The sequence below is a fragment of the Notamacropus eugenii genome, chromosome 2 (assembly GCF_028372415.1).
Source record: "Notamacropus eugenii isolate mMacEug1 chromosome 2, mMacEug1.pri_v2, whole genome shotgun sequence".
NCBI classification, from domain to species: domain Eukaryota; kingdom Metazoa; phylum Chordata; class Mammalia; order Diprotodontia; family Macropodidae; genus Notamacropus; species Notamacropus eugenii.
Genome location: NC_092873.1, coordinates 97360842 through 97386457, shown reverse-complemented (window position 1 = coordinate 97386457; position 25616 = coordinate 97360842). Strand labels below are relative to the sequence as shown.

At 36.5% G+C, this 25616-nt stretch overlaps 1 protein-coding gene across 5 annotated transcripts in view; it reads right to left on the bottom strand.

The window, feature by feature from the left end:
* DNAH8 (dynein axonemal heavy chain 8) overlaps window positions 1-25616 on the bottom strand; it is a 396942-nt gene that overhangs the window by 166740 nt on the left and 204586 nt on the right. For all 5 annotated transcript variants that reach the window (XM_072641991.1, XM_072641989.1, XM_072641988.1 and 2 more), the window contains 16 exons: window positions 25232-25456; window positions 24443-24615; window positions 20790-20968; window positions 19788-19975; window positions 15641-15727; window positions 14745-14852; window positions 14189-14323; window positions 11926-12087; window positions 10382-10628; window positions 9784-10025; window positions 9554-9694; window positions 4114-4351; window positions 3434-3576; window positions 1773-1907; window positions 1286-1408; window positions 79-292 (listed from right to left, as the gene is read on the bottom strand). In XM_072641991.1, coding sequence (XP_072498092.1) covers window positions 79-292; window positions 1286-1408; window positions 1773-1907; window positions 3434-3576; window positions 4114-4351; window positions 9554-9694; window positions 9784-10025; window positions 10382-10628; window positions 11926-12087; window positions 14189-14323; window positions 14745-14852; window positions 15641-15727; window positions 19788-19975; window positions 20790-20968; window positions 24443-24615; window positions 25232-25456 — 2740 coding nt within the window. The remainder of the gene's footprint in view (window positions 1-78; window positions 293-1285; window positions 1409-1772; window positions 1908-3433; window positions 3577-4113; window positions 4352-9553; window positions 9695-9783; window positions 10026-10381; window positions 10629-11925; window positions 12088-14188; window positions 14324-14744; window positions 14853-15640; window positions 15728-19787; window positions 19976-20789; window positions 20969-24442; window positions 24616-25231; window positions 25457-25616) is intronic.

Sequence of the window (25616 nt, the reverse complement as noted above, 5' to 3'; positions counted from 1 at the left end):
TGCTAGTGTAAATGGGGTTAGGGAGAATAGTTCCAGATCATATACTACATAAACATTTGACAGAGAAAGAAAATATACCAAATATTTTGTCTATTGATGCATTTGATGGCAATGTACAATTAAACACAGTAAACTGTCTTTTCAAACGCTGTGGAATATCATTTCGACCCCCTCCTGGATGTATCATTGCTGCTATAATCTGCACATCAACAATTGTAGTGAAGTCTCCAGGTTTATCCAAGCTATACATTCCTTCCATTTCCATCATCTGTCTTACAATCTCATTAGTTATCTGAAAATTTGTAAAAAGAGAATTTTAATGTCACCTCAGGATGATGTTCAATTTAATTCCAAATGCATTGAATAAGTGCTACTACGCAAAAGGCACTGTTCTAAACAGCAAAGACTCAAAAGTAGAAAAAAGAAGAGAGAAGCAAGACCTGCCTTCCAAGAACTGACCAGCCTTCTAGAGGGACACAAAGGACACAAATATAATACAGGAAAAATTGAATAGGAAGAGAGCACTTAATCAAGGAGACTTTGGAAAGTGTAACAACAGATAAGGTGGCCCTGAGTCTTACGAGGAAAACGAGCATGCTGGGAGGTGGAGAAGAAAAGAATACATTTCAAGCATAAGAAGCAGCTTGGAGGGATGTCTAAAATGGCTAGGTGGAGGGTCAAATTTGGCAAATAGTTATGAGTACAGTTTGGTTGAAACATACTTCTACAGTAGAACAACATTGAATAAGAATGGAAAAATAAGTAGGGGTCAGATTTGGCAGGGATTTAAATGCCAGGATGAAGAGGTGATCAGACCATTAGGAGGATTACTTTGACAGTTGTATGGAGGAAAAAGCAGGGAGGCCAATTAGGAGGGTATTACAACAGTTCCAACGAAAGGTGACAGGGGTCTGGGTTAATTCTAAATGGCACAGAATTGGCACAGAAAAGCATACATTCAACAAAGATTTCATACATTAGAGAAAATAAAAACAAAAACAAAACATTCAGGATGTATATCTTGACTCAAATTGATCTTTATAGGTTGGGACTTCTGACATAGGAAGACACTAGGCAGAATGTATGAGCAGTGTTCAGGACTAGAATGAGGGGCATAACTCTGGAAAGACTATGACTGGAAATAGGTTACTGTAGGGTAATTGTAAGATGTTGTCAATGTTTGGATATTTTTAATTTGTGGATCATTTTGGCATAGATTTTTAAAAATGGAACAAAAAACTCCCATGATTGAACTGTGTGTTCATATATAATATTTCAGTCATACCTGGTCTCCCCATTCATTAATTACTGGCATATTAATATCATCAACAAATACAGTCATTTTTCTTCCTCCTGGTGGTCCATATGTGCTTCCCATTCGCTTATCCACATAGCTTTCAATTGTTCTCTTAAGAAAAGTAAATGGTTTGTTTTAGTTTTTTTAATAATTTATTTTTAAAAGATTAGTATCATTGTTCATATATTACTGTAGCTTAGTGAAATTCATACATGTAGACTATATACACATATAGAGCAATTTAAAAAGTGCATTAACTATTACAATATTAATCACTGACTGGGGTTAAACTAGAGTTTCCCTTTACCTCAGGACTTAAAAATATGTTTTTTATTTTGAGGAATCATGAAGTATACCTACTGGAAATAAAATGGAAACAGATAAAAAAGTCTCTTATCTACTCTAATATAATTACTACATTAAATTATTTATAATCATACCCTTCTATGAATAACCTATACAATATGGGCTTTACCTGAAACATCATTGGTTCTGTGGCAGATGAAAAGTTTAGAGATTTAGATAAATGTACTTCAGGGTCATACTTTTTCATATAGGCTTTAATCATGACAGTTTTTGCTGTTCCCTGTTCTCCTATGAGCAAAACTGCCTGTAATGAAAGAGTGAGAGGTGAAGAGTATTTGAAAAATGTTTTTCTAGAATCCTCTGGTGGCTTCACTATCCTCTCTCGTTATCAACAACTATACTCCTTCCAATCCCAGTATATTTTACTTGGCCTCTATAGGTCCTCATTTTCCTCTTTATTTTCACAACCACTGACTCATGCAACATCCCACTTGTCTACCTACTACCACAAAGATCTGTGTGTATATGATGATTAGGTGCCAATGAGTCTAAGGCTAACATCTTGGCACATAAAATAAGGGAGCTGTGCCAACTGATATAAATTGGCTAAAGGGTAGCAATGTCATACTTTCTTACTTCCCACCCAGGCAAAAAGTAGGGCTTCCAATGTGGCTGAAGGTTCTCCAACAGCTCCCAAACTCTGACTCACAATACCACCAATTCCTTCCCCTCTCAGACTGTCATCCACCTAGCTATCTTGCATATACCTAGTTATTTACAAGTTGTCTGCTTCATTGGAATGGGAGCTTCTTAAGGCAACTGCTGGTGTCTTTCTTGTATCCCTAGAACTTAGCACAGTTCCTGGCATATAGTGAGCACTTAATGCTTACTGACCATTACTGAGTGGTTAGCTTACTACAACAACCTTCCACTTGTCTCTCCCCACTCCAAACCACCCTACTCACCGATATCCAAGTAACTGTCCTTAAACATAGATCTGACCGTAGACGGCCCTATACAATCAACTCCAAGTATTTACCTATTTATTTACTGACTCTAGGATAAAACAGAAAATCTTCTGTAGTTTTTAAAGCCCTATACTACCTGACCCCAATCTATATTTCCAGCTTCACTGGACAGTGCTCTGAAAACCAAAACTCTTCTCTCTCTTCTTCCCACACATTTCTTTCCCTATGTCTTTGCACTCACTGAACAGATACACTCCTGAATTCATTCCTCTGTTCCTTCCACCTGATAAGGAGCCTCTCTTCCTTTAAGAAGCAGCTCAGGAATCCCATTCTGCACTATCTTTGTTTATAAGACCCAAATAATAGTGCCTTCCCTCCAAAAGGACCTTGTATTTCATTAACTATATGGTATATATTGGTCTTTATTCACTTTATATTCATGCTGCGTCTGTGTATTGATGTCTTTGTCTCCTCCTTTAGAAGTCAGCTCCTTGCAATGTGCATAGTTCATAGCATACAGTAAGTGCTTAATAAATACCTCTTCACTGACTGACTTTTTAAAAGGGATTGTTTCATTCTTTCTACTTGTAACCCCAGCACCTCACATCAACTTGGAACATAGTAAACACTTAACAAATGATTGATAAACATACTAAACATGTATCTATATACATGCACATGGCTGTCAATGTGGGGAATCACTTTATATCTATGTTTGTGTAAAATCATTTACATAGGTACATGTTTTGTGTGACTGCCTATGTAACTGTGCATAGGTTTGTGCATAAGTTTTCTCTGCTTCTTAGAAAGGGCAAGTACCTATGTGGTTTGCAATTAACTAAGAAAACACATACAGACTTACTTTGTGTTGTTTTGCTATTGTATCTATCAAAAAATTGCTTCTAACATTATCAACATTTGGGACTAAAATTGATGAATACTCTGGAATACTGTCAGTTGGATAAATATATGGTTCAAGCTTTTTGCTCCAGTGCTCCCAGTCACCTATAGAAATATAGATAATTTGGGCTGTAAAACCACACCTATGGCAGGTTAATTAAAATGAAAGTATAAATTAAAAACACTTGTCAAAATATGTATAACTGTAAGAAAAATAAAATGTATCACATAATCATATTGTTCCTAATAGATTATAAACTCTCTTAAAACAAAAGTCACATTGTAATCATATGTATCTAATCCAGCATCTAAAATTGCACTTTGTACATAGGAGACCCTAAATAAGAGCTTGACTGAATAGCATTTAATGCTTGGTGTATGAATTATTTAATAATATTTTCAAACGCGTTAAAAAATAAGTTTGTGAAGAAACCTTCCCATGAAACCATAACCTAAGATAAGAGAATACACATCCAAAGAACTGAAGGTAATGTTAATTCATATTGCAAGCTAAAAATTGGAAATATCCACCACTATCAACATAAATCACAAATATACACATAAAGTCATGTAATTTTTTAAATTCCAAGTGAATTTTTATGTTTGCAAATGCTTAAGAAATGACTTTTATTGGTAACTTACCGTAATCAGTGACAAAAAATTCAAACATTGTCTGATGACTTTCCTCAGGAATGTCTGGCAAATCTATTTTACTTTGATGATTTCTCAAAAAGAATTCAAGCTTTTCTCTGTTATCCAGCTCCAGAAGGGCTCCTAAACTCCACATAAGACCAAACACAAATAGTTTCTGGATATGTTCATTAGAAGCAACACCACCTTCTTCCTTGGAAGGAATTAAACCTTGCAGAAGATTGAGGGACTGGAAATGAAAGGGAAGAAAGAAGGAAGAAATCAGGTATTTTTAACCCCAGGTATTACAAGAGCAGTGTAATGTTAATGTATGGTTAATGGTGGGTGAGGGGAAGAGTTAAAGATCTTCCCCACCCATTAATAGGCCTCAATACCTTTTGTTAATTTCTATTGAGGCCTATTAATGAGGTCAAAAGGTCCTGCTCTCTGGCTCTGAAAAGTATATAAATGGGCTTACGCATTGTAAGTGTTTGTTTAGCCAGACAAGACTCTGGGCAACCACTGAGAACCTCCCCCAGCTTTGAAAACCCAGATGTTGGTGCTTCTCCCTCTGGTAACTATGTATGTATGTAATGATCTGTCTGGATCTTTACATCTTTTGGTGTTTGAATTATTTAATAATACTTTTAAACACGTTAAAAAATAAGTTTGTGAAGAAATCTTCCTATGAACCCATAACCTAAGACAAGAGAATACACATCTAAAGAACTGAAGGTAATGTTAATTCATATTGCAAGCTGAAAAAAACTGGAAATATCCACCACTATCAACATCAATCACAAACATACACATAAAGTGGATCTGTCTGTTGATCTGTGATGTATGTATGTTTTATGGTCAGACAGTTGGAAGCCCTGTCCGTTGATCTGTGATGTATGTATGTCTTATGGTCAGACAGTTGGAAGCCCTGTCCGTTGATCTGTGATGTATGTATGTCTTATGGTCAGACAGTTGGAAGCCCTGTCGGTTGATCTTTATTTCTCTGTATTTTCTCAGGTGTTGACTTTTCCCCTGAACTAAGTGAATGATATATGTGCTTGATTAAAGTAGGTTGTTGACCCCTCAAAAGTTGCTTTCCTTTAGAAAAGCAGACTAAGAACATGTACAGCAAGCCCTCCTGTGTATGTTGGGGTCCTTGCTGTTACAAGCAGCAGAATCTGAAGGGTACACAATTTAAGAAAATTAAAATTATTAGTTTAATAATTATTAACTAAAAGAAATAAACATGCAAAACAAGGAATAAAATCTTATGTAAAACCCACAGCATCTAACAAAGGGAAACCTAATTTTAAAAAAATGCAAGAAATTATTCTATTTTATGTCCTTTTTCATGTTTGTCTGAACTTCTACTGCCTTTGGTTTTATTTTCATTTTTTTCTTTATACAAAGGAAAAGTAAATTATGAAAAATTAAAATTCTATAAATCGTATATTTATCTGTTTTCAATATCTTATATCATCAGACATATAATATGGGATGAACTTTTATACCATGATAATATAAATTCAAAAATCCTGAGTTTTTTAAACAAAAATAACTGAAAATCTTCTCTTTATATGCTAAGATGGAAGTTGACAGCTGTGTACTTTTCAAGTCTGGGCTAAAATCCAATTTAAATTCAATTAACTTTTATCTTATTATCTATCATTTTATTCTTTTCCATATCTTTAACCTAGCCCTACTGTGTTCAAGGCTAGGCATTAGAGACACAAAGATAAAAATGAAGTATTAACTACTTTCAAAGAGCTTACATTTTAGAGAAAGAATACAACATGCACTTAGATGAATATGACAAGATAATTTGAGGAAGGAGAGATCATTAGCAATTGGGTGCATCAAGGATGATTTCATTGATGCAGGGATGGCTTTCATTCCAAGTGTGGAGTGCTTAAGCAAAAGAATGGAGGGGGAAAAGGAGAGGCCAACTTCATCTAGAAGGTAATTTGCATGAAAAAGAACAGTCTCTAAAATGAGACAGTTTGGGCCAGATTGTTGAGTGCATTACATTCTAGGCTAAGGGTTTACATTTTACTCTCTAAGAATAGGAAGCAGTTGAAAGATTTTAAGAGGGGAGTGGCATGGTAAGACCTGTGCCTTAGAAAAATTATTTTGACAGCTTTATGGAATTTATATTGAAAATGAAAGAAATAGGAAGTAGCAAAACCCAATTAAGAGGTTATTATTGTAATTAAAGTAATATTATATGAAGGCAGGTCCTCTTTCAAAGCCAGCACTCAAACCTATGTCCTGTGCTCTCAAGTCAAAAGACCATGGCATCATGAAGTTAAGATATCATTGGCAATCCCTCCTTACCATTCCTTCCTACTACTATCCTCATTAAGATCTCATTACCTCTCTTCTAGGCTTAGTCTTGGAATAGATATGTAAGCACACAGTATCTTCAGGTCTCCAAGTCTGATTAATTTTCCTAATGCATGAGACATCATGGAGATTGAATCAAGAGAACTTGACATTTAACTGGATGTAGGGAGAGAGGGAGAGGGGAAGAAAGAGATTGAAAGAAAGTGAGAGAGAGAGAGAGAGAGAGAGAGAGAGAGAGAGAGAGAGGAAGAAATCAAGGATGACTCACAAGTTGCAAGCCTGGATGACTCAAAGAATGGCAGTGTCCTCAACAGAAATAAAGAAGTTTGGAAGAAAGCTAAGTTTAGAGAGAAAGATGCTAAGTTCTATTTTAGACTGTTGGGTCTGATAGGCCAAGGGGACATTCAGGTAGAGTTGTCCAGTAGCAATTAAAAACATACAACTGAAGTTCAGGAAAGAAATAATAGATGAGGGAGTTATAGGTGTAAAGAGGATAACTGATCCATAGGAAATGATGATATTACTAAAGGGGAAAAATATATATACATATATATATATATATATATATATAGAGAGAGAGAGAGAGAGAGAGAGACAGAGAGAGAGAGACAGAGAGACAGAGAGACAGAGAGACAGAGAGAGAGACAGAGAGACAGAGAGAGAGAGACAGAGTGAGAGAGTGAGAGCAAGAGAGAAGAAGAAGAAGAAGAAAATGACAATGACAACAACCAAGGGCAGAGTCCAAGAAGTTAGGGAATCAATTGGCAGGGAATCAATTGTTTGATGTTTTCTTCCTATATTTTCCCGTAAAGAATACCAATAAGGAATCATTAGACAAACAGAAGAAGAACCAGGAGTGAGTAATGTCATATTAGCCAAAAGAGAAAAGGATATAGGAGAGGATATAGGAAGGTGTAGTTGATAGGACCAAAAGCTTTGGAGAGAATGAGATTAAGAACTGAGAAAAATAGGATTATAGATTCAAAGGTGCAAGAGACATTTGTCAGCTACTCCAACCCCTCTTCATTTTATAGATGTAGAAACTGAAGCCCAGGGAGACTGAGCAACTTGCCCAAAGGGATACAGGATACAAGTGACAAAGCCAGGATTCAAACCTAGGTTCTGTGATGCCAAGTCCAGTGATCTGTCCATTGCATTGAAATTAAGATACCACTGGCAACTTCTGAGAAAGACATTTCAGTAGAGAAGTGGGTTGGAAGCCCATTTCCCAGGGATTGAGAAGTGAATAGATGATAAAAAGTAGAGGCAACAAGTTTAGACTACTCTTCCTATGATTTCTGACTTCTTACCCATCATTCCAGACATCTAGTCAATTCTGTCTCCTCAATAATTACTACATCCCCTCCTTACCCTTCCTTTCCACTGAGGCCATGCTCTCATTCAAGTTCTCCCAAGTTACTGCAACAGCCTTGTAATAGGTCTCTGTGATTATAGTCTCTTCAGCTCTCCAAATCCTCTGTCAGATCAATTTTCCTAAAGCACTTTACTACTCAAGAACCTCTAGTGCCTCATGTCTGCCTACTTGATAAAGTATAAGTTCTTCCCTAATGACTTCTACCTAAGTTCCCAGATTTTTCTCACATTACCCCTCATTCTTTCAATGCACCAGCCAAACTGAACACATTTCCTTTTCATATGTATTTCTCATGTTCTTCCCTATGTCCGAGATATTCTCCTATAATCTTATCCTCTTGATATCTTATTTGTCCTTTAAGAACCAAATCAAATGCTACCTTATCAATGAACTCTAATTTCCCAGCTGAAAGACAGCAATGAATTTCATAACATTTTATAGTCCTCTCATACACTCGTTACATTCTAATTTATATCATATTTTCATATGTGAATGTCTTATCTTCTCTGACTAAAATGTAATTCCTCAAGGTCAGTGATCATGTTACCTTTGAATCCCCTCCAGTGTATTATACATATCAAGCTCAAAAAGATTTATCAAATGTTGACTGAATTGAAAAAAGTCATAGGACCATAGATTTAGAGCTAGAAGGGTCAATGAAGGCCACCTTCATTTTCTGGATGATGAAAACTCCCCACATGAGAGATGAAGAAACCTGTCCAAAGTTGCACAGATGATAAGCATCAGAGGGGAGTCCTGAACATGGGTCCTGTAACTCAAGAGCCAGTGTTATTCTCCCTGTACCATGAACTGAGAACAGCTAGAATAAGTTAATTATATCACAATCATTCTGTTAAGTTTCTAATAGTGGTTTAGATTTACCTTTTACTTTGTATATATTGGATAAGCAAACTCTAATTTTGTCATCCACGTTTTCCTTGACATGGAATTCTCAATTGCCATAAAACTACTTTTTGCTACTATCTCATAAAATGTTGGTTTTTAATTCCCATCTTGAATCCCTTTTCAGATAACTAAGGTTGATTGGGGAGGGGTATACTTAAAATTTCCTTTACTTATTATTTATTCCCTTTGTATTTATTCTTTATATTTTTATTTTATTTACATGGACTTGTCTTTCCCTTAGAATTGTTTCTTGAAAAGAGAAGCTGTTTTCATTCATTCTATTTATATTCCCAGTACCTAGCCCAGTTCCCGGAACATAACAAAAATTCAGCAAATAATTGTTGATCAACTGGTTTCCATTTCCAGTGGGAGATGAAAACAGATAACAGTAAAAAAAGATCAAATGACTACAAAATTTAGAGTTACAAGGAATCTTAAAGATCATCTGCCAAGGTTTTCTTTTTATAGATGAGAAAACTGAAGCCCTGGAAGGGGAAATGTCTTCCTCAAACACACAGCGCAGACAGCAAATAACAAAGCTGGGATCTGAACTTAGGTCCTCTGACTTCAAATCCATTAAACTTTCTATTATAGTGCACCGTTTCTTCCCTGTACCAGGCTGCTATGGGTGACAATGACAATAAGGAGTTTCTGACAATTCTTCTTTTGTCCTTCTGGCACATAACTTAACAAAATCATATTAAAATATTTCTACTCTCAGCTAACCCTCATGAGCTGAAATAACGTTCAGTTTGCTAAAGATTATAAGTAATAAGCTATGAAAAATGATCTTGCAATCTAAATAACCCAAGTATCCACAAATATTACCTGCGTAATATAGTTACACTCTAAGAGCTGCATTTTTGGATTAAGATTTAGTTGCATATATGTATATGCATCTTCAAACACTTTGTCATACATTTCAAGTAATACAGTAGATTCCTGTGCACTGCGCTTCTTTAGCCATGCCTGTAACAGAGAAATTGAAGATGTTTAATGAGAAAGTCATTTCTCCCCTCCCCAAACTCTGAGAACACATTTATATATGTCATCTACACCTGTAATATTGCCCTCCAAGAAAGAGCAGAACTACTGATGTAGACCATTCCCATCCTAGAAACAGTGGCAGGAGAGGCATTCTCAATGTTGTGTACTTCAAATAATAGTTTACAGTTAGGAGCCATGGGAATTCGATCCCCATTGGCTAATGTGAGAGTTTTATTGTCATCCAACACAGAATTTAAGTTCTCAATCCAAATGGCATCGACAGGCCCATCTAAAACCAGGAAGATATTTTCTCCTGCAAATAAAGTAGAAAAATATTGTTTTTAGAATACTTCATTAAAGTATCCATTGGATACTTGCCCTATGAGTTGGTAGGAAAATGAACATAAAGCACACAAATCATAATGCTAAGGCTAACATGGGCCAGCTAGGTGGTACAGTGAACACAGTTGCTTAGAGACAGGAAGACATGAGTTCAAATCCAGCCTCAGACATTTACTACCAGCCATGTAAACCTGGGCAAGTCACCCAACCCCTATTTACTCAATTATAAAATGGGGATACCCTCGTACCTTTGCCAAGAAAACCCCAAGGACATGTAGCATCAGACATGGCTGAATAACTGAACAACAACAACAAGGCTATATATACCCTTTTTAGCTTTCAACGTTTTTCTCCACAAAGTAGAAAAAATTCCATCTGTCCAGTCATTAGTTGCTGTGTCCAGTCTGCCAAACATTTGAGGAGCTGTAATAGCTTTTGGATTCATACGCATCTCTCTGTGAGGACGTCCACACTCTGTCTGTGCCTTCATCAGAATTGTTATAACAGTTGTTTTTCCAGAACCACTGGGTCCAAGGGTCATCAATCCGTGACGTACTAGAGACGTCTCATATAACTATCAGATTAAACAATAAATTGAAAGGAAAAAATCTTATTAATTATTTGTCACCAAATATAGGGCTGTTTATAAAATGAGGTAAAAATGGTCAGTAAGGTTATTGGATCATGTTAAAATTCTAAACTGAGGTCATTATTTCAGGAGTTCCACTATTAAAATTTTAATAATGACAGCTCACATTTCTGTAGAATTTTTAGGCTTTGCAACAATCCTGCTAAGTAATGCATATCTTATTATCCCTGTTTTACAGATTAAAAAAGTGAAGTTCAGAGTGACTTGCCCAGGATCACTAAAATACTGAATTTCAGAGCCAAAAAACTGTACATGGATCCATGATCTGTATATGGAGCATTCCACCAAGCCACCTCCTTTCTTTAATTCTTTGTATTTTATTTTTCCGCCCAATTACATGTATAAGCAATTTTTAACATGTTTTAAAATTGAGTCCCAAATTCTCTCCCTTCATCTCTCCCCACCCCCTCACTGAGAAGACAAGCAATTCGATATAGGTTATACATGTGTGGCCATGAAAAACATATTTCCATATTAGTAATGTTGTAAAGAAAAATACAGACCAAAAAATAATCCTCAAGAAAAATAAAATATGCTTCAATCCATATTCAGCCACCATCAGTTCTTTGTCTGGGGATGGGTAGCATTTTTCATCGTTAGTCCTTCCCAGTTGTCTTGGATCATTGGTATTGCTGAGAATAGTGAAGTCATCCACTGCTGATCATTTTACGATATTGCTATTACTTTGTAAACAGTACATTTCACTTTGCATCAGCTCATGTAAGTCTTTCTAGGTTTTTCTGAGAGCATCCTGCTCATCATTTCTTATAGCACAATAATATTCCATCGCAATCACATAGCGCAATTTGTTTGGTCATTCCCCAATTGATGGGCATCCCCCCAGTTTCTAACTCCCTGCCACCAGAAAAGAGTAGCTATAAATATTTCCACAAATATAGGTCCTTTTACCCTTTGCTTTTTTCATCTATTTTTGGATACAGAAGTAGTAGTGGCACTACTAGGCCAAAGTGTATATATGGTTCTATAGCCCCTGCTTTAAGGCAATGAGGCTAACAAAATGCAGAGTGAATTTTTAAAATCATGTGTGGATCATTTTTTGGTTTTTTTCCCCTGTGACTTTCAACTTATTGAAATTATATATCAGTATTTCTAAACTGAAAACTACGCTTTGTCAAATAAATAACATAAATTTCAGGTGAATCTCACATTTTTAGGTATAGACCCAAATTTTAAAACCCACAATAGACTCAAAATTCCTTACCTGTACAAGCTTAAGATTCCAGGGTGGGTGGTTAATTAGCCCTTCTTCTTCAACCTGATTAGATACTGCAAGTTGCAGTTCTACATAGGTACTGCTATCTAGTTGCAATCCTGGAAACAGGTCATTGATTAAACTGAGGAAAAGGGGTTCATCTTCATCAATCTGAAAAATCATGAATTAAAATCAATTTATTAAACAAAAGTATTTATTGAGCAACTAATAAGGACATATTATATCACCTCCCTTCCTGAGTAATTATCCTCCTAAAAGATCTCTATATATACAGGGTGTCCCAAAAGTCTTAGTGCAGCTTTAAGCTCTAATAGTCTAATTCTATACTTATTTTCTGCAGTGAAAACTTTTGGGACATTCTGCACACAGCAGCAAAAAAGGGTATCTGTAGCAGCAACAAAATTACCAGACTAGTTTCACGATTTTTGAAAATGCCAGCAATGTTAAATGTGTCTTAAATATGTAAACTGATTACAGCAGGGGGCCCAAGTGGAAACACCCATTTATTTCTGTCGCTACTTTTAGTATGTTGAGCACACCTCCCTATTGTGCTAAACATAGGCCCCTCTAAGGTCTGTTCTTCCACAGGCAACCCGTATATCTTTAATTCCCCTAAACCCATATAATTATGTCAGGGTATAACTATCCTCTCCCTGTTCTCATTATCACATAATAATGTCTCTATAATAAAATCAAATTAGGTATTTAATTCAAAATAATTCCAAAATTTCAGAAGTAACTCAAGCCTTGGTCCACACTTGTCTTTCTCAATTGGGTAGAATGGGCCAAAGTTAACTATTTTCATGCCTCATCTCCTATGTAATTCAGAGCTTTCATCAATTTCTTTATTGAACAGTATTTCTTTCTTTCTTTTTTTTTTTTTTACAATGGAGAAAAGCTCAAATGGCAGGCATCACAAAAAGTCAAATACAACTGAAACTACTGAACACTACCATTATACTAGATTTGTCTTCTACTGGAGGTCAGCTCTTGAGGTGCTCTTTTTCCACTTTCAGATTTCTCTTCTTCAGTGGCACAAAGCAGCTAAGTAGCTATTTGAATCTTGGTGGATCTCTAATTCCCAAACTAACAATTAAGCTTAAAAAGTCTTCACAGTCATTCTCTTAAATAAAGTAATAAAGGGGAAGCTACATAGGACCTGCCTTGGGTCTTTGTATTTCATTGGTCATCTCCTTAGACTTTTGTGAAGCAAGGCAACTACTTGCTATGATGTGACTAAGGACTCACTTATATAAGCCCTATTTGGAAGAAACCCAAAAGTGAGAGAATAATTACGTTGCTTTAGCTAGAGCAAAGCAAACAACTCTACTGAATACTTTTTTAAGACTACTTGACTTGAGGAGCCACTCCCTTTGCCTGAGAAAGGGGTAAAATGGAGCGACATGTTGACACGACAGTTATTCCTCCACACTGTGACTTTCCCCATCTCAGTTTCTATATATCACAGCTGGCATAAGAAATTAAATGGGAATTTTTAAAGAACGTTGTGGAAGCTGTGGGTGACATGCAAATGACCAGCAAATGACATAGAAATATTTGGAAACTCAGAAATGCATAAAATATATATATAGTATTATATAATATCAACATTTTATCTTTTAATACCATAATAATTTAATATTTCTTATCTGGTATGAAGCAAGAGCCAAATAATTGTGCACGAGTTTTCCAGATTGCAATGGCACCATGCCTCTAACCCTCATGATGTGGAAGGGATAACTGTAATTTCCCTTCCAGGAAGCAGCTTGGTGGAGCAGTGGAGGGAATATTAAATCTTAAGTCAAGAAGAACTGAGTTCAAATTCAGTCTCAGACACTAGTCATGTGACTTTAGACACACCCTCTGCCTGCTTTATTTTCCTTATCTGTAAAATGAATAATATTTGTAAAGTGCTTAGCCCAGTGGTACATAGGAGGTGATTACTAAATGCATGTTTCCTTTTTTCTGTCCTCCCTCTCTCCTTCCCTTTTTCCTTGTTTCCTTTCTTTCTTCCTTCCCACCTCCAGAGGACTTCCGTTGGCATAGCATTTCTCATAATAATATAGATAAGCTCCTAGCAAAGTGCTCTCAGGCACTCAAATTGATCAAACTGATCAAACTGATCTGTCCCTGTCACTTTGTGACTGTGACTACTCTTTCCCTCTTGCACTAACATCCAATCTCATTGCAAAGTTTCAATCTGAAAACTATCTTGGAATCAGAAAAAAAGGCAAAGGAGAAAGATGCTTACCAACTTAGAGAGGTTCATATCTCTTAAGCCTCTCATAACAGTGCTCAGCTCACTGTCTTCTGGTCTGGCTCTTTTTTGAGCCCCAAGAGTCCTCAACACTGACAAGATATTTCTTAGACCAAAGTCATAGTGAACCTAAAATGAAAAAGGCAGAAAAAAAAAGATTACCTAATTGCAATTCCATAAATCCAAGTGTCTTAATTTTATGAAGTAAGTGGTTCCACAATGACCAAGTCACAGTACACTATTTAGTAGAAACTTATTTTTCTTTCCCTTGAACCAAAAGATTTCTCTCTGCCTGGAAGAAAAGGAGATATAAAAGGGAAATTTGAGACCTCAGAAAAAATTCTACAATGAATCTGTCATACAGGATATCAGGGTAAATATTAATGCTAGGGACAAATGACAAGTTTAAAGAATCATTTTAAATATCTTTAAAAATGAATTCCAAATACTTTTGAGCAGAGAAAACTACTAGGAAAGCAGTAAGTCAACAAAGGAAAAGGGTAAATTAAAACCACCTCCAACTGTTTGGAAAATATGTTCATATAATTACCTGTTTTGTAAGCTGCTCCTCACAAAGTTTGTAAAGAACATAGAATTTCTGAGCTAAGATGACATTTTCAAGAAATCCACAGCTTGCAAGCTTCACTCTCATAATTATCTGAAATTAAATATGTTGAGTTCCATCAATTTTGTTAAATCAAACAATATTTATATAGTACTTACTATGTGCCAAACACTGTGCTAAGCACATTTTATAAATATTATCTCATTTGATCTTCACGACAACCTTGAAAGGGAGGGGTTATTTTATCATCCCCATTTTGCAGATGAGGAAACAGAGGCAGACAGTTTAGACTTGCCCAGCATCACACAGCTAGTAAGTGTGTAAGGTTAGATTTGAACTCAGGTCTTCTTGATTCTAGGCTCTGCTCTCCACCTATTGCACCATCTACCTACCTCTGAAATAAATGATAACTAACTATAACAATAGCAACTATGACTGAGTGGAGTACTTTAAGATTTTTCAACGCATATTCTATGCATATGTCATTTGATTCTCATGAGGATAAGTGACTAACTCCTGATCATACAGCCAATCCTCTTAGAGGCAATATTATAGCACAGGTTTCTTACTCTTGGTCCAAGAAAACAAATAATCTCCTGGTTTTAAAAAAAAGTTTTACTGTTGAATGTCATTTTTGCACCACAGTCATTTCCCCCTAAACCTCCCTCCCCTAATCAATTAAAAGAAAAACATGCCAGCAAAGTCAACCAATACAATGACCAGCTCTAACAGTGGTTTCAAATTTGTACAGATATGAAACATCTGTAGTCCCTATCTCTCGAACAAGAAGAGAGAGATAAGTAGGATTATTATTTCTTTAAGATCAGGATTGTTCACTATAATTTACTGAAATCTCATGCATCTTAAATAAAAATGAGTACCTGTCTATCAGGAACCATCATAGCAACTGTTCGAAACTGAATTTTTAAGTTTTCTGGTAGCTCTTGGCGTCCAGCATACCCAGGGTTCTAAAAGGAAAATATTACTTTCTAACATATTACTTCACAACATCTACTTTAGTGCTTTTCAATGAAACTGACATATTTTAAATGTTTAATTTAGCTTTGAAATTAGTTTTTTCTTCAAATCCATATTAGACTGATAAAATTCTTCTGATCTCATAAAATCTGCACTAGACCCATCCATTTAATTTATGAATGCTCCTCAATTCCTTCTTATATTTACAATTCTGACTATGTTAAGAGAAACAAAGGTATCTATGTATAAGAAACAACATCAAGCTCTATCTCCACTGACAAATTGCAGTAGAGAGCTGAGGAAATGATTTTTATATTTCTGGCCCCCAAAACTATGGTTGAGGAACAAGAAAATCAAATTACTTCACCCTCCACAGGACTTTAATAGTGCAATCATGGTTAAAAAGTTCTTTTATTGGGGTAGAGCCAAGATGGTGGAGTAGAAAGATGCATATACTCTAGCACTTCCCCCACAGCCCACAAAATACCTGTAAAAATGACTCTCAACAAATTCTAGAGTAGCAGAAGCCACAGAACGACAGAGTGAAAGAGATTTCCAGCCAAAGGTAACATGGAAGGCCAAAAGGAAAGGTCTATCCCATGGGACACTGAGTGGAACATGAAGCAACAGGACCAGAACAGGCCTCCGGGGCAGAATTCTCAGCAGGAAGGGTCCCAGATCCTTCAAACCACAAGCAACAAAGAAAGCTTCAAAGGTCAATGTGGGAGGGCTTTCCCAGCTGGGCAAGAAGGGAGTGGAGTCCCCCCAGCACTAGCCTCAGGTAGTGGCAGAGGTGGCGGCAGCAGCAGGTGACAGGCAGGTATGGTGGCTGAGGAAGCAGCCTGGTTCCACTGTCCAAGCAGCTCAGCTTAAAGCCTCTGGGGGAATTGAGCAACTGATCTGAATCTCAGACCTGAGCACAGTCCTGGGGGAAGGAGGAGCACTAGGACCCTCCTCTTGACAAAGGATTCAGAAGTCAAATAACTGACTAGAAAAATGCCCAAAAAGGGAAAAAAAATAAGACCATAGAAGGTTACTTTCTTGGTGAACAGGTATCTCCTTCCATCCTTTCAGATGAGGAAGAACAATGCATACTGTCAGAGGAAGTCAAGGCTTCTGCCTCCAGTACCTCCAAAATTAATATAAAATGGGTCCAGGTCATAAAAGAGCTTGAAAAGTGAGTCAGTAACTTGCTAAAGGAGAACCATAACAATGCTGAGGAAAATAACACCTTTAAAAATAGACTAACTCAATTGGCAAAAGAGGTCCAAAAAGCCAATGAGGAGAAGAAGGCTTTAAAAAGCAGAATTAGCCAAATGGAAAAGGAGGTTCAAAAGCTCACTGAACAAAATAGTGCTTTAAAAATGAGAGTGGAGCTCAGGGAAGCTAATGACTATATGACAAACCAAGAAGTTACAAAACATAAAAATCCAAAAGACTGAAAAACTAGAAGATAATGTGAAACATCTCATTGGAAAAACAACTGACCTGGAAAATAGATCCAGGAGAGACAATATAAAAATTATGGGACTACCAAAAGTTCTTTTATTGATGAGTAAGAAAGTTATACAACAGGGAAGGAGGGAAGTTTAAAACATGAAGGAAGATGTGAGAAAGAGAAAGGAGCACAAGGAAGAGGTAGAATGGAAAGGAAACAGGAAGCATGTAATGTAATGTTAGAGGGATATAAGATACTCTTTGTGTAGGTATCTTTATCACAGGAGATTGCTTCTTGGATTGAGGCACAGAAGTAATGAAAAAATTAAAGGCACAAACTAGATGTGGTCAAATTCCAAGGTGCCTCTATTGAATCAACCAAGCACATGAAAGTATAAACTAGGTTTCACTTAACAAAGAGTCACCAACCTCCTCCTTCACTCAAATCAAAGTCTACTGCAAGTCATGTCATAATTTCCCTGATGTCACGGTGCTCTTTGAAAATGAAGGACAAACACAACCTGTGAGTAGACCGAGCTGCCTGAATGGTGACCCAGCCAGCTGGGTAACTCAGTTTGTCCCTCTCCCCTCCAAAGGAAGGTAAATTTTAATGATCGGAAGTTGCCCAGTTAACTTGAGGAATCCTTCCCTCCTTCCTCCCTTCTTGTCCCTTTCTTTTCCTTCATTCCTTTGTTCCTTCCTTCCTTCTCTTCTTTCTCCTCAAAGACCAAACTTTAAACCTATTACACTCTGGAGCTCTTAGATTGGACCACAACAGGTCCCTGCCCAAGCTCCACTTAATGGACCCTCCTAACTCAGAGTGAAATGTTAATAGTAACAGTTTCTCTTTTGATCAGCAACCTTGAAGGTCTTCCCCTCCCAGTTTGATTTTTTTTTTAATTAAAGTGGCCATCCCTTGACTCACTTCCAAAAGAGACCTATTCTTTTGAATAAGTGGTACCTCACTCCAAGTGACAACCTGAAAAGGCCTTAGTCTAAAAGGGCCACAGTCTTCCATTGCATCCTGAGCCATCTCCAGTTGTCCTGATGACTATTCTAGCCACTGGACCCTGATAGCTCTCCTGGAGAAACAGGCTGGTGACCTTGCCATCTCATCATTTCTCTCATATCATGGTCCTCTTTGAAAATGAAGGACAAAAACAAACACAACATTTAACAAAAGCAGATTCTTCCACACTGGGAATGACGTGTGGTGGCTGGAAAGAATCATTTATGTTCTATGGTGCTCAGATAAAACAGCAAACAAGTTTGAATATGATATTCTAAAGGCAGGCCAGCCTAGGGCTGAAGCAGCTCCAACTAAGCTCCTAAGAGAACTGCTTTATGGGAGCTTATGAGAGGCAGGAGTCACCCCACCTCCTGGCCCCATCTGAACAAAGGAAAAGCTTATGACTTTGAAAACATCAGAATATTTGGATTTTCTCATTACTATTAGTAGCAACATCTCCAGAACATTTGTGGGAGGTAGGGGGAAACGGTGGGTGGAGGTGGCAGCATCTGTACTGGGAGCTAAGGGACACACCAAAGACAAACTAGACCTGCTGATGACAGTGAGCTTCAGAACTCCACAGCAAATAGCTACCAAACGCCACAGGGGAATTTAATGAAAACTCCAGGAAGAGAAAAAATGACTTTCCAACAACAGGAGTCACGTGTTACCCCTTTGCTCCATGTAATAATTTTGAGCCCACCTTTCCCAAAACTCTGTATTCATGGAAGTGTGTGTAACAGACTATTTTTGGGGGGGTGTGAGGGAAGGTGTTTTGTATCACTTGCTCTTACTATATCATCTCTACAAAAGCTTCTTTTAAAAGCTAATTAACACTGGCTGACTGGTAATCAAAGCGTCCTTAATTTTTTTGGTCTGAAGACATCTGTTTCTCCTTGTTGTCTCTGAAAACAGAACAATTTTCACTTCCCTATTCTTCAGTTGCTCCTCTCTGGACCTTCTCTGGTTTTGCTATGTCTTTTTTAAAATACAAAACCAACCAAAACTGAGTGGTTTTATACAGAAATAGAACACACACCAGGTACATCATAAGCTTTGTACAATGAGAAGAGAATGTTTTAGTTTTGTTTTAGATATATTTCCGAATTTACGTTCAGCATTTTTATTAGTTCCATACTTTCTAGGTACTAGTTAATACTCAGAGACAACAATCTTCTCACCATGATTTAAACTGCATTCACTTTACAGTTCCCTACACTAATAAATATTTACCACTTTTCTGTTCAATCATATAATCAAATGAAATCTTCCTTGAAATTATTCCTTTTCAACTAGTGATCAAACTAAGAAATTAACTGTCATTTGCAATTGAGAGATTTCACTTATCCAACTAATTTATCCAAATTAAGTGTTGAATAAGACTATTTGATATGGTTCTTGTTATAAGATCTTATCACGGTCTACTTAAGCATTTAAATTATCATTATGTTTTGTCATATGAAAGGAGAAAGCAAAAGTAACTACCAAAGGCAGCACAAACATAAGTTGAAAGTTCATAGATCCTCAACAGACCTAAGACTTTCCTTACTTTCAAGTGTCTTAATATTTGATTGATCAAATAGTACATAACCAGAATTTCTTACCATTGTTAAAAAGATTCCAAATTCTGGATTTAAATCAACACAATCACCATCAGAAAAAATAAACTGTTTTTTCCTCTCTTTTCTTGCTGTCAAAACAATATAAATCTGCTGAGCCGCCACTGATAATACAGGCAACTCAATTCTGTTAAATTCATCAAAGCATCCCCAGGAACCAGACTGTGCTAGACCTAGAGTGGAAAACATTAATTGAAAATTTTTTACTGAAATACCTTCCAACTTAACATAAATAATATTATAGATTGCCTTCTACCTCCTAATCATTTTCAAGTATGCCGCAAGGCTATTATTGTGGAGAACAAAGATTTATGATATCTATCAACATACGTGTGTGTGTGTGTGTGTGTGTGTGTGTGTGTGTGTGTGTATTCCGTGCCTCCCAGCTTTTGTGCCTTAAGTGGCTTGGATTATTTTTCAGCGTCACACCTAAGTGAGATTCCCAAGTAAGGTTTTTCTGAAGAGATATTTCCTAGACATGAGCATGTCTCTGTGACTCTTCTCTGATTTGACAATGAGCAGAGAAGTGGCCTGGAGGCTCAGCATATCCCTTCCATAGGTCATTCCTGTCCTGGGTGCAGGTCAGTTTTCCAGTTAAGGGCCTGGTCTGTGAGAAAAATTTTCAGATCTCTACCCAGAGGTTATTTCTGATATGGTACTTGTTCAAAAACTCCACTCCTTTGTCCTGAAGGTGTTTTTGAGAGATCAGACATAATAACTATAGAATCACCACTGCTCAAGCATTTATCTTGCTTAACATATTATTAATAAGGTTTATAAAAACAACATTATCAATTTTAGGAGTGCAGGAGAATGATATTTGTTCACCATTTTCATTGCATCAGTAAATACCTTTGAAATAAAATGAGATTCCAAAGACTGCAAAAAAGTGAACTCAACAAGTGATAATAAAGCAACATCTAACATTTTTCACATTTATATGAAAAAGGTATCTAACCATATTTTCCCAAGCTCATCACCACTTACCTTTAAAAATCCGTCCTAAGCCTCTGAAATCCATTTGATCTGAACAGTTGAACACTACCACATATTTTCCCAAGCACCGCCCCATGTCTTTCGTTGTTTCTGTTTTGCCAGTTCCTGCTGGTCCTGCTGGTGCTCCTCCCATGTTCATCCCCAAAGCCTGAGATAATGTGATATAGCACCTAAAAATATTAATTTAGAAAATAAATATATGATGAATATGCTATAACAAATCTTACAGTAATGTCCCTGCAAAATTCCACCCTACCTGTGATCGTAGAAAAGTGTAATAAATGTGTAGCATACATAAATGAGAGATGAATACTTTTAAGAAGGACTAGGATCAGGTTTAGATTTAAATAGTCACCTGGTCTAGTTCTCTAAACAAAGCTTTAGGTCACCTCTTACCTATACTGTTACAGTTATTTTTTAAAATCAAGATAAGAAGGACTATTACTACAAACACTAATGAGGAAATGATAATGTAAAGAATAATAACTATGTTAAAACAGTTGATTAAATGTCATATATTCTTTTAAAAATATTCTTTTCCCCCAATTACATGTAAAAACAATTTTAACATTCTTTTTTCATAAGTTTTGAATTCCAGATTTTATCCCTCCCTCCTTTCCCTCCCCACTCTGAGGCAATAAGCAATCTGATATAGGTTAAACATGTGCAGTCATGTATAATGTTTTCATATTAGTCATTCTGTGCAAGAAGACTTGAAAAAGAAAAGAAGGAAGGAAGGAAGGAAGGAGGGAAGGAAGAAAGGATGGATGGAAGGAAGAAAGGAAGGAAGGAAGGAAGGAAGGAAGGAAGGAAGGAAGGAAGGAAGGAAGGAAGGAAGGAAGGAAGGAGGGAAGGAAGGAGGGAAGGAAGGAAGAAGGGAAGGAAGGAGGGAGGGAAGGAAGGAGGGAAGGAAGGAAGGAGGGAAGGAGGGAAGGAAGGAGGGGAGGAAGGAAGGATGGATGGAAGGAAGGAAGGAAGGAAGGAAGGAAGGAAGGAAGGAAGGAAGGAAGGAAGGAAGGAAGGAAAGAAGAGTACATTTCAGTCTGTATTCAGACAATATCAGTTCTTCCTCTGGAGGCAATTAGCTTTTATCATCATGAGTCTTTTGGGATTGTCTTGGATCATTGCACTGTTGAGAATAGCTAAGTCGTTCATAGTTCTTCACTGTAAAATATCATTATTGTGTACAAACTTCTGTTTCTGCTCACTTCATTTGCAACAGTTCATGTATGTCTTTCCAGATTTTTCTGAAATAATCTTTCTTGTCATTTCTTATAGCACAATAATATGCCATTAAAATCATATACCACAACCTCTTCAGCTATTCCCCAACTGATGGGCATCCTTTCAATTTCTGATTCTTAGCTACCACAAAAATAGCTGCTATAAAATTTTTTATATAAGTAGGTCCTTTTCCATTTTTATTGATCTCTTTGGTATATAGACCTAGTAGTGGTATTGCTGGATTAAAGGGTACACACAATTTTATTATATGTCCTTTATTAAGAAAGTGACCAGACTGTGAAGCTGGTGGATCTTATTCACTAAGTGTGAATTCTGAGGATTCAGTTTTGGCACAAAAGATTGAAGGAATCAGAAGGAATATTGGCATGACCAGAGTGGGGAGAACCACCTGAAAGTGGCTGTAAAAATTTATCTTGAAGTTGGAAATATAAAAATGCTTCAGGGATAAATTTAAGAAGGAAAAAGCTCTAGTATTCAATAGAAACTGGAAGACGAGACAGATACCAAAAAAAAAAAAGGTGAAAGGAGAGAAAAAAATAGAGATGGAACAGTAAGAAAGCGCAATTTCTTTACAGGAATTACTGGGAAGGTCCCCTGTTGTTTCCATATGGGAGAAATAAAATATCTATCCTAACCAAATAATACTATGTGATTAGGAAAAAGAGAAACAACATTGGCAGTGAGAGCAGGAAGAAAAAGGTGAGGGAGCGATGGTAGAGATAATGTGAAGAGAGAAAAAGAAAAGGAGAGATAGAGACAGAAAGGAAAGACAGAAAGAGGGAAAGAGAGGAAAGATAGAAATGAAGAAAGACAATTTTTCTGAAACAAATCAGCTTTGAGCAGACAATACTCTGAGTGGCCACCGCCATCCTTCCTCCTGTTTCCCTAGCCCTGTCCCCCACCCAAAATAACCAACCAACCAAACCTGGTTTGTTTTAGGTAAATTGTCTTTTCTCTTCTTTTTTTTCCTTCCTTCCCTCCCTCCTTCCCTTCCTCCCCCCTCCCTCCCTTCCTTCCTTCCTTCCTTCCTTCCTTCCTTCCTTCCTTCCTTCCTTCCTTCCTTCCTATCTTTCCTCTCTCCCTCCCCCTTTTCCTCTTACCCTCTTTAGCCTTCTTTTCTCTCTGATTCTTATAAGGCAGGATCTCCAATACTCTCACTTTCCTGGTTACCCTCACATGGACACAGTACTGTATCTCAAGGTCCTTCCTAAAATGTACTACAAGCTCCCATGATATAGACATTCTTTCCCTTAAGGCAGTCCAAGATGATATTATTTTGCAAAGTTTTATCAAGGTTGCAGCCCACTAAACCATTCAAATAGTCTTTCCTGGAGTGAGTCATTCCCTATCCAATACTAGGAGAGTTTGTTTTTTAATCCAAGTTTAGAATTTTACATTTATTTATGCTGAATTCAATCTTTTTAGATTTGGCCTGCTGCTCTAATCTATTAAAGTCCAAATTCTATCATTTAATGTATCAGCTCTGCCTCCCTGCTTCCTATCAACTTCTAATGTTATGAGCATGCTATCTATGGCTTTTCCCAAGTCACTGATTAAAATGCTGAAAAGCACAGACTCAGGGATAGGTTACCATGGCACCTTCCAAGGGGATATTGATTCATATTAATTATGACTCTTTCAATAATTTAATCAGCTTCAAATCCATCTGACTGTATCACCTTCTAGTCCACATATTCCTCTTGTCCATAAGGAGAACATAAGATATTTTGTCAGATGCTTTGCTAAAATTCAGGCATATTCCATCTACACCATTGCTCTGATCTCTCATTTTAATAACCCTGCCAAAATATCAGGTTAATTTGATATGACTTATTCTTGATGAAGTTATGCAAGTTCTTAGTAATCAATAGTTTTCTTTTCTTAATGCTCATGAAAAACCACTTAATAACATGTGCCAGAAATTTGCTAGGAGTGGAAGTCATACAAATCTGCTTCTAATTTGAAGAATCTCTTCTATTAAAAAAATTAACACAGCTTCTGTTTATATCTTCTGGCATCTCTCTAGTTCTCCACAAACTTCATCACTGACAACAGCTCAGCCATTGGACTCATAGGTTGTCTCAGAGGTCATCCACGACCTAGGGCCTGAACTCAGTGAAAGGATATAAGTGCTTTCTTCTCCTAATTCCATCTTTGCATTCATTCTTCAGAAGTGAAATTCCCTGACATATTCTTATTTTAGTTTTCTGTGACTAAGTTTGTTTTGGTACCCTGTTGTTTTGGTATTCTTCTACATTATACAAATTAATTTTAAATAACAGTTCCAGTTAATTCACTATTAGGACCAGCAACGTGTCAGCAATATTGAATATATACCCTCGCAAAATTTGAAACTTCTATTGCATCTAACTATGAGATCACATAAAAGTGCCTTTTACCTATCTGTTAAGGGGGTAATAACTAGACGATCAGTACATCCAAGAAATTCATTCTGATAGACAAAATCAACATCTGTAATAGAAACTACAGTTAGGTCCACATCTTCCTTAAAATAAAATCTGCTCTGCTTTAGCCATTCAAAATCCGTGGCTGATCTGATATGCATTTTTACCTTTAAAACACAAATTATAGAAGTTATTATTATGCTACAATGACATGTTTCATAAATACTTGAGTAATTGTGATAAATTTAAAAATTCTGTGCTGGGTAGTCTATCTAGTCTAACGTATTATGTCAACAAGGGATATCTGGTAGAAAAGTATGACTGTCCTCTTTCTGGTTACCATCCAAAGGTTACATATATGACCAAAATATTGTTAATTTCATTAGTAACCTATTAGAGAGGTGGAGAAAGCTGGATAAAGAATTTGTTTTAGCGCTGTCATTATCTGTTGCAATTTATTATAGCAGGTTATCGTCAGAGTTGTTGGTAACATGTTACCATTGGTAGATGGTTCACATCTTCCCCACTCTGTGAAATTTCTAGACCATAAGTTTAGCAATTATTTTCCATGGAACCCAGAGGGTTTACTTGCATTCTTTAGGAAATTGCTGGAGTTTCAAATGGTTCTAGCTATTTTTGTCAAATTAATATTTTCATACACATAAAACATGAAAATTCAAAAAGAAAAAAGGAAACATGATACTCATAAAATAGAAAAATATGTACAGCTACTATATTATTGTCATGTGCATTAAAAAATTTTTTAAGAAACTTATACTTTACCAAGTCATCAAAAATATCTCTCTGGTGTACATGGATAGTTATTAAGGTTTCAAATTTCACTCTGTCAAACTTGCTTAGATCATGAGTTGTCTGACCAATGAGAACATTTAAAATATCCAAAAACTTCTGATTGGTCACTTGCATAATTTTCCTGTCATCTTTTGCATTATTTAAGGCCTCTTCTGCATCACGTGTCCACAACATTTGAATTCCCAGCAGTCCTACCTAGAGATCCAAAATACAAAGATAATCACCTAATATTAATAAACGATGAAGAAACAATTTATAAACAATAAATAAAAAAGTTTATTAACTAATCATCCACCCTAAAGGTAAATATTTTCCCCTCCTTGAAGCTAAAACACACATGCTATTTGTTTTGCCC